This window comes from Staurois parvus, unplaced genomic scaffold, assembly GCF_062004578.1.
Source record: "Staurois parvus isolate SC_StPar_1 unplaced genomic scaffold, SC_StPar_1.0 ptg004010l, whole genome shotgun sequence".
NCBI classification, from domain to species: Eukaryota; Metazoa; Chordata; class Amphibia; order Anura; family Ranidae; genus Staurois; species Staurois parvus.
This window is the reverse complement of record NW_028321805.1, coordinates 1-9403: the sequence shown is the minus strand read 5'-3', so window position 1 is coordinate 9403 and position 9403 is coordinate 1. Positions and strand designations below refer to the sequence as shown.

Sequence of the window (9403 nt, the reverse complement as noted above, 5' to 3'; positions counted from 1 at the left end):
TCTAAAGTTCTTGCACCCTCTTATGTAGAATTACCATATAAAATGCAGTAGTTGACCCTAGATGGTCTTCCCTTGTGGTGGTGACCAAACAGTCCTGAGACAGCTGCCATCTTGGACCAGACAGCAACTTCAGCTGTGATCCCAACCGTGTCCATTCTTATACAAGCCAAATCCACATTACTGGTGCATACAGTGGCTGTGACCACTGAGAATGGCAGTCACGTGATCATCTCTGCAGTCAGAGTTTGGCTGTGACCACTGAGAATGGCAGTCACGTGATCATGTCTGCCATTCTCAGTGGTCACAGCCAACCTCTGACTGCAGTCACGTGACCAGCTCTGCAGTCAGAGGTTGTATGTGGCAGGAGTGGGCACCCAGTTCCAGTACAAGCCAGGCAAGTTGGGGGGAGACTTGGCAATGGCAAAGTGAGAAAGGACATCTAAATAGCTTCACCCATCCAAACTAAGTGGATCCAACCTGCCCAGCTAACATGCCAACAGGCAATCCAAAACCTGGGACCCCAAGATTCAGTCCTACACCAATACTTTGGGTCCCAAACTGCCTCCATACCAGCAACCATCTCCAGCAAGGCCAAGAAAATGGCAGCCAACACAAGCTTAGGGAATCCCTGCCTTAGACAGAGGACTCTCAAAACCATCTCCAGCGAGGCCAAGAAAATGGCAGCCAACATGAGCCTACGGAAGCCCTGCCTTGGACAGAGGACTCTCAAAACCATCTCCAGCAAGGCCAAGAAAATGGCAGCCAACCCGAGCCTACGGAAGCCCTGCCTTGGACAGAGGACTCTCAAAACCATCTCCAGCAAGGCCAAGAAAATGGCAGCCAACATGAGCCAAGGGAAGCCCTGCCTTGGACAGAACTCAATTGCCTTCTGCACCAGGAAGCAGCACAGAAAACAAAAAAAATTGTATCAAATACCTACTGTAATTTTCCTTTCCTGGCGCCAACATGGCAGCATACATGTGGTAGAGTTTGTATGCCGCCACGTTGGTGCCAGGAAAAGCTGTATCAAATATTGACCGTAATTTCCCTCTTTGTGGCCACAATCCATGGCAGCATACTAGCGCTACCACATGTATGCTGCCATGTTGGCACCAGGAAAAGAAAATTACAGTAGGTACTTGACACAATTTTTCGCGTTTGTCTGCCATTTCCTGGTGCAGAAAGCAGTTGAGAATTCCCTCTGTGAAAGGCAGAGCTTCCCTAGGTTCGTGTTGGCTGCCATTTTCTTGGCTTCGCTGGAGATGGCTGTTGGTATGGAGGCAGTTTGGGACCCAAAGTATTGGTGTAGGACTGAATCTTGGGGTCCCAGGTTGGTTTTAGATTGCCTGTTGGCATGTTAGCTGGGCAGGTTGGATCCAGTTAGATTGAGGTTGGATGGGTGGAGATGGCTGCTGGAATGAAGGCATTTTGGGATCCAAAGTATTGGTCCAAGACTGAATCTTGGGGTTCCAGGTTGGGAGCCCCAAGAATACTTCCCACTCTCCCTCACAGCCATGGTTGGAAGATGTACCAGTCGGCAGTATAGATCTCTAGAATACTGCATTCCATGCCAACCTGGAAGGATCTCATCTCATTTGCAGCCCGACTCAAGTAAGGTTTCAAAAAAAGAGACCTTTGACATCCACCAAAATTTACAAGCAATGTTGGCCAAGGTCTCCGTAAAAAGACACAAACCACACTGGAACAGGGGGTCTCCAGCGGGAGAAAACTCACCCAGGCATAAGATGCCATCCAGAAATGTACCTGTGGAGAGTGCAGTTCTACATGGTCAAGGAAGAACTCATGCAGAAGGTCACAGTTATGAGCTTAACCTGGTCTGCGAGTCCAAGGCCTAGATAGTCAAGGTCATGCCATTCAATCGGATGTACTGGACCAGTCTCCTAGGCACCGGTGCTTCAATGACCGTTTATTCCAAAGCTTCAAACCCTGCAGATAAGGTCAAGGAGAATGATGTGCATTTCTCTACAAATAGCAGACAGGGACCCAATGTTGGTTTGAAAAGCCCACACAATCATATCTGGGGGGTGGGGTCCAAATTACCAATAATCCTGGTCAAAGAAGTGGCCAAGGTTAAGTTCAAGGATATCCAAAACCTAGAAGTTTCCACAAAACCTGACCAGACCCTACCATGCCCCTGGAACTCAAACCAAGTTCTCCTCACTTGTATGAAGCAACTGCTCCCGTAGCAGTCTCCTATATCTTCATTCCCTCAAAGTAGGGACCTCTGTGGTCGCAGAAGATAGAAGACAGACTGAGAACCTCTCCCGTCCCACCTCCGGTCTTACTGCCAATCCCCATATCACCTTACCCCCTACATGGAGGAACAGAAAAGGGTCTTCACCAAACTGGTCATCCATGTCTTTATGGAGTTGGGTGTGTACACGGGGACAGAAAAAGGTCTTCACCAAAACTGGTCATCCATGTCTTTATGGAGCTGTCTTTGTACACAGGGGGGCAGAAAAGGTTCTTCACCAAACTGGTCATCCATGTCTTTATGGAGTTGGGTTTAATTTCAAGGATATCCAAGACCTAGAACTTTCCACAAAACCTGACCAGACCCTACCATGTCCCTGGAACTCAAACCAAGTTCTCCTCACTTGTATGAAGCAAATGCTCCCGTAGCAGTCTCTTAAATCTTCATTCCCTCAAAGTAGGGACCCCTCTTCCCCTGTGGTCACAGAGGATAGAAGATGGACAGAGAACCTCTCCCGTCCCACCTCCGATCTTACTGCCAACCCCCATATCACCTTATCCCCTCCACACCCCCCATTCCCTGCTGACACCTCTCCCTACTTTAGAAGGAACCCCCCCTCCAGATATTTGATCTTTCCTCCGATCTTCACAGAGACAGTCATGACACCATGAAGCAACTTCCTTCTTGATGAACACGACACGGATGTCCATCTGCATTTTTTTTTTTTATTATTTCCAATCCTCGTTAACTATATAAAGCGATATTCTATACTCCGTTGGGTGAGCGGTTCTTCACCGCGTTCCACGTTGAGGTCATCTAAGAGTTTCATAAATAGGAAAAGAATTTACAAAGAACCTTTTTAGGTGGAAGGTCCACTTTAGGAAAAAAAATGTACCCACTTAAATACGAAGTGGAAACTTTTTAAAGAACGGGAGGCAAAAACGTTAAATAGGATTTCTGCTCTACTACAAATTTTAAGAAGAAAAAAAAATATATATATTGTTGAAGGGTCTCGTTAAAATGCCGTTAACTGCTGGCAGTTCAGGACTTCCGGTACAGGAGGTACTCTTTACCAATTCATTCTAGAGTTATTCGAGACTGGAGCCTGCCTAGAACTATTCGTCTTCTATGATCGGTGCGCAGCCGGAGAAGAAGCCGACGTTGCTGCTGCACAGAGCTTTCTTCTTTTTCTTCAGGACTGAAGTCTGCTTTTCCTGAGATTCCTCGGCTACGGATGTCATGGACGGCTTGCGCTGAAGCTTCATAGAGAACATCTGTCCGATGTCGCTGATTTCGCGAAGGACCTGGAGGTGCAAAGAATGGAATCAGAAAAAAAACCCCCAAAAAACGGCAAGATATATGCTTTGGGGTTGATTTACTAAAACCGGAGTGTGCAAAATCTGGGGCGACTGTGCACGGGAGCCAATCGGCTTCCAACTTCAGCTTTGACAAAACCTGGAAGCGGATTGGTTTCTAGTTTTACTAAATTAACCCTCAATTGTCCAACATCCACTCAGAACAGTCTTTGCACATCCAATCTGAAGGATTACCAGTCATCCCAGACATCTCGATCCACCTTTGGACATCACCCTTCATTAGTTACCACCCACGCTATTTTGCAAAAGTTTGTGCACACCTGACCATCATCACCAATGGAGCTTGTTGGACATCCCATTCCAAAACCATGGCCATTAGGATTTGTTCCCTCCTCCCTCATGGCCATTAACATGAAGTTGCCTAGTTTTTGGCTATACCATGCTCCACACTTCTGAGAAGGCTTTCCACAAGATTTTGGAGCGCGTCTGTGGGAATTTGTACCCATTGGTGAGGTCAGCTATGAATGTTGGATGAGGAGACCTGGCTTGCCATTGGTGTTCCAATGTATTCCAAATGTGTTTAGTAGGATTGAAGGCCTCTAGGAACATGAATGTTCTACACAGAGCCCTGACCCCCTACTGGACACATTTGGGATGAGAAGACTTCATCCTAAACGTTTTTCATGGGGTTAAGGGCAGGTAACTAATGTTTGAGAAGACCACCTTATACCAAAAGGTCTTCCAAAAGTAGGTTTGAGGTCAGGGCTCTGGTGTGGAGGAACTCCAGTGTCCTGTACAGAGCCCAGACCTCAACATCTTTAGACCTCAACCCTAATGAACACTATTGGACTTCTGCCCTAGTAAACATCATTTTCTGTCCCCCGTGTACAAAGCTATCTCCATAAAGACATGGATGACCAGTTTGGTGTGAAGAAACTCCAGTGTCCTGTACAGAGCCCTGACCTCAACCCTACTTTTGTAAGACGTTTTGGTATAAGGTGGACTTCTCAAAATGTTACCTGCCCTTAACCCCATGAAAAATGTTTAGGATGAAGTCTTCTCATCCCAAATGTGTCCAGTAGGGGGTCAGGGCTCTGTGTAGACCATTCATGTTCTTAGAGGTCCTCAGTCCTACTAAAACACATTTGGGATACATTGGAACACCAATGGCAAGCCAGGTCTCCTCATCCAACATTTGTACCTGACTTCATAAATGGATACAACTTCCCACAGACACCCTCCAAAATCTTGTGGTTCTTCAAAAAAGTGGAGCCAGCTCCATAAAGAAATCGGTGACTAGTTTGTACAGGACACTGGAGTTCCTCCACATCAAACTGGTCACCCATGTCTTTATGGAGCTGGCTCCACTCTTTTTTGAAGAACCACAAGATTTTGGAGGGTGTCTGTGGGAAGTTGTACCCATTTGTGAGGTCAGTTATGAATGTTGGATGAGACCTGGCTTGCTATTGGTGTTCCAACGTATCCCAAATGTGTTTAGTATGATGATTGAGGGCCTCTAGGAACATGAATGTTCTACACAGGGCCCTGACCCCCTACTGAACACATGTGGGATGAGAAGACCTTACCCTAAACGTTCTCCATAGGGTTAAGGGCAGGTAACTTATGTTTGAGAAGACCACCTTATACCAAAAGGTCTTCCAAAAGTAGGGTTGAGGTCAGGGCTCTGTACAGGACACTGGAGTTCCTTCACACCAAACTGGTCATCCAGGTCTTTATGGAGATAGCTTGTACACGGGAGAAAGTCATTGGGGGGGACGGGACTGAAAATGATGTTTACTAGGGCAGAAGTCCGATAGTGTTCAATAGGGTTGAGGTCTAAAGATGTTCAATAGGGTTGAGGTCAGTCAGGGCTCTGTACAGGACACTGGAGTTCCTCCACACCAAACTGGTCACCCATGTCTTTATGGAGCTGGCTCCACTCTTTTTTGAAGAACCAGATTTTGGAGGGTGTCTGTGGGAATCTGTATCCATTTGTGAGGTCAGGTATTGATGTTGGATGAGAAGACCTGGCTCACACTTAGCATTCCAATTCATCCCAAAGGTGTTCAGTAGGTAGAGGTCAGGGCTCTGTGCAGGACAGTTGAGTTCCTCCATGACCTCAAACCTAGCGAGCACCTTTGGGGTGAGAAGACTTCATACCAGAGGTGTTTCTTGTACTGATGTTAGTTAAGAAGCCCTTATACCAAAAAAGTCTTCAAAAAGTATGGTTGATAGTCTTCAAACTGTAAACACAAGGTCAGAAGAGCCCAATTGTCTACAATTTCTTTGTATGGAGTATTAACATGACCTATCAGGTAATGATGCTGGAAGAGAAGTCCTGGTTCAGGATCAACATTCCAGTTCAGCTCAAAGGTGTTCGGTAGAGTTGAGGTCAGGGATCGATGCAAGTGTTAGGAGTGCGAGTTAGACTAGCGCCTACTCTGTTCCTCACCACCTGGGCTACAACGGAATCTGCATCTATTTGTGAGGTCAGGTACTGATGTTGTATGAGAAGACCTGACTCATAATTGGCATTCCAATTCACCCCAAAAGGTGTTCAGTAGGACTGAGGTCAGGGCTCTGTGCAGGACACTTGTGTTCCTCCACACCAAACTGGTCATCCATGTCTTTATAGAACCGGCTTTGTACACCAGGGGACAGTTATGGTGGAACAGAAAATGATGTTTACTATGGCAGAACTAGGGTTCAATAGGGTTGAGGTCCAAAGATGTTCAGTAGGGTTGAGGTCAGGGCTCTGTACAGGACATTCAAGTTCCTCCACACCAAACTGGTCATCCATGTCTTTATGGAGCTGGCTTTGTACACGGGGGACAGTCATGGGGGGACAGAAAAGGGTCTTCACCAAACTGGTCCTCCATGTCTTTATGGAGCTGGTTTTGTACACGGGGGATAGTCATGGGGGGACAGAAAAGGGTCTTCAAACGGTTACCACAAGGATGGAATAGTACAATAGTCTATAACCCTCGTGTCCAACCTGCAGCCCTTGGCCACTTATTTTGTGGACCCGGGGTCCTCTGCAGGTTGTCCATATACCTTGGACCATAAAAAAAAAAAAAAAAAGGGACATATGATGGTCCGGGGTCTACAAACCCCTAGCCATAAAGCGCATCTACCATCACATGGCCCCTGGCCTACCTTTTTCGTGGGCGTTACACAGGGTTCTGTGAAGAATGAGCTTCCAGAAGTGACATCTCCAAGGAAATCCATTTTCCCAGAAGTATCAGACTCCCGAGATGGATCCTCGCTACTAGTGTCGTCCTGTGGACAGAAGACATGCCTAAAATTACAAACAAGGCAACACGAACTCTGCTCAACGACCCAATCTTGCCATTAATGAGCCGCATGCAGCCGAAGCCCCTCGGGCCGCGCGCACAGCCCCAACCAGGCCCCTCGGGACGCGCGCACAGCCCCAACCAGGCCCCTCGGGACGCGCGCACAGCCCCAACCAGGCCCCTCGGGACGCGCGCACAGCCCCAACCAGGCCCCTCGGGACGCGCGCACAGCCCCAACCAAGCCCCTCGGGACGCGCGCACAGCCCCAACCAGGCCCCTCGGGACGCGCGCACAGCCCCAACCAGGCCCCTCGGGACGCGCGCACAGCCCCAACCAGGCCCCTCGGGACGCGCGCACAGCCCCAACCAGGCCCCTCGGGACGCGCGCACAGCCCCAACCAGGCCCCTCGGGACGCGCGCACAGCCCCAACCAGGCCCCTCGGGACGCGCGCACAGCCCCAACCAGGCCCCTCGGGACGCGCGCACAGCCCCAACCAGGCCCCTCGGGACGCGCGCACAGCCCCAACCAGGCCCCTCGGGACGCGCGCACAGCCCCAACCAAGCCCCTCGGGACGCGCGCACAGCCCCAACCAAGCCCCTCGGGTCACACAGCCAACTAAGCTGCATAAATCTTGGCCAAAATGTCTAAACTCATTTTTTTATAATTGTAGTTAAAAAAAAAAAAAAAAGTTTAAAACCAAAATTATAATTTTTTTTTACATTTTATTTTTGCTAAAATGATAAACCATAAATATAAAAATGTAAAAAAATTTATAATTTTTGGTTATAAACTAATTTTTTTTTTTTTACTAAATGATAAACAAATTAGTTTATAACCAAAAATTATACATTTCACAATTTTTTTTTACATTTTTATATTCATGGTTTTTTCTTTTTTACACATGCCGTCACCCTAGCAGTGTGGGGTCGCCATGGTAACACTGTACTACTTGTGGGGGGTGATGAAGATTTTATTATTTATTTTTTTTTTTTTTACACGGATTGCTTTTACACCCATAAAGGCTGTAAGAGGAATCATTTCTCCTTCTCTCTGGCTGCATTCCTGCAGTCATTGAGAAATACTGTGTGAGCTGTGATTGGTCACAGCTTGTCACATGGTACAAGGCTAGTGTGAATAGCCCTGTACCATGTGACCGCAGTGATCATTTACACATCGTAAGCAATGATGTCAGAAGTGACATCTTTACTACTGGTCATGTGATCACTGATTACCACGTGACCTCTGATCAGTCATAGATTTGACAAGTAGTAAGCAATGATGTCAGGAATGTCAGTTTACTACTGTTCATGTGATCACCGATTGGCCAATCACTGGGGCGGTTAGGTGCGGGGACGCCGGCAGCGCTCCCGTCCAGCCGGGAAGTGGTTAAGGATACCGTGATCCCGCCCCTGCCTACGCCGTGATCCCGCCCCTGCCCACGCCGTGATCCCGCCCCTGCCCACGGTCGGCACTGAGCGCGCCTCACGCAGCCGGGGTAGGCTGGACTCACCGTAAAGTTGTCTCTGTTGCGGCATTTGGACGTATCGCAGACGCAATCTTCGCCGCAGTTTAGTTTGTTCTTTCTACAGCGGCACATTTTATTACCACAACGACCTTTACAGGAGCACTGCGATGAGAGGAACAGAAAAAAAAAAAAAAAAAGATTCAGGATTGGCGAGAACGACCTCGGAATAAATTCGATAGAAGAAAGCGCTTCCTGCGGCTCACCCCATTCGTCGGCTTCTTGGGTGGTTTGACATTCGGGGCCGGCACCCAGTTTTTGTCGCTCGTGTCCTCCTCAGAATCTTCAGACTCGGATAACAAGTCCTCCAGGACCACCGTGGGAGCTCTGGCCGTCGTTCTCCGGAGATTCTTGGGCTGAGACAAGATACGCGGTTAGTACAAGAGTCCGACCGTCTTCGGTGCGACCGGACGAAACATGGCGGGGGACGAACGTTACCTTGGGAGGGATGAATTCGAAGGGGGAGTCTGGGGAGCCTGCGAGGAGCTTTTCATTCGATGCGTTGCACATCTTTTTTCCACTCGCAACCTGAAGTAACGCCAGTTTCTGGACAGGAAAAGGACACAAAGCACAGCGGATGGTCACTGAGGGCACTGCGGAGCAATTCATCCTCAAAGATCACAGCAGTGCAGCACATTTACTACCCGGCATCTCAGTTCACTCTGATTGGCCATAATAGTGATCACTCACTGTACAGCCCAGCCCCCTTGGGGGTTTTTTTTCTCCTCTAATGAATGGAGGAGAGAGATACAATGTATAATATTATGTATATAATGATCCAGTGTATCTCCCAAACTCCTGGCTTAGAGGGGAGAAAGAGAAAGAAAAAAGAGAGAGAGGGGGGGAGAGAGAGAGAGAGAGAGAGAGGGGGGAAAGAGAGAGAGAGAGGGGGGGAGAGGAAAGAGAGAGAGAGAGAGAGAGGGGGGGGGGAGGAGAGGAAAGAGAGAGAGAGAGAGAGAGGGGGGGGGAGGAGAGGAAAGAGAGAGAGAGAGAGAGAGAGAGGGGGGGGGAGGAGAGGAAAGAGAGAGAGAGAGAGAGAGAGAGAGAGAGAGAGAGA

The 9403-nt window shown here is 48.4% G+C and overlaps 1 protein-coding gene across 1 annotated transcript; it reads right to left on the bottom strand.

Annotated features, from left to right (window-relative positions):
* Positions 1-1318: 1318 nt before the first annotated feature.
* LOC149427118 (chromosome-associated kinesin KIF4-like) lies at positions 1319-8889 on the bottom strand. Its single transcript, XM_089668244.1, has 5 exons — positions 8785-8889; positions 8553-8702; positions 8335-8451; positions 6688-6810; positions 1319-3519 (listed from the first exon to the last, which is right to left on the bottom strand). The coding sequence occupies exons 1-5, from the start codon at positions 8854-8856 to the stop codon at positions 3331-3333; spliced, it is 651 nt and encodes a 216-aa protein (XP_089524370.1). The 5' UTR covers positions 8857-8889; the 3' UTR covers positions 1319-3330.
* Between the last annotated feature and the right edge of the window lie 514 nt (positions 8890-9403).

What these genes read in the sequence shown, in the direction of transcription:
- LOC149427118 (XM_089668244.1), bottom strand. Translation starts at nt 8,856, where the DNA reads ATGTGCAACGCATCGAATGAAAAGCTCCTCGCAGGCTCCCCAGACTCC. An exon ending in GCAACAGAGACAACTTTACG is followed by an intron (nt 6,811 to 8,334) that starts GTGAGTCCAGCC and finishes TTCTGTCCACAG; the next exon opens with GACGACACTAGTAGCGAGGA. An exon ending in GTGTAACGCCCACGAAAAAG is followed by an intron (nt 3,520 to 6,687) that starts GTAGGCCAGGGG and finishes TTGCACCTCCAG; the next exon opens with GTCCTTCGCGAAATCAGCGA.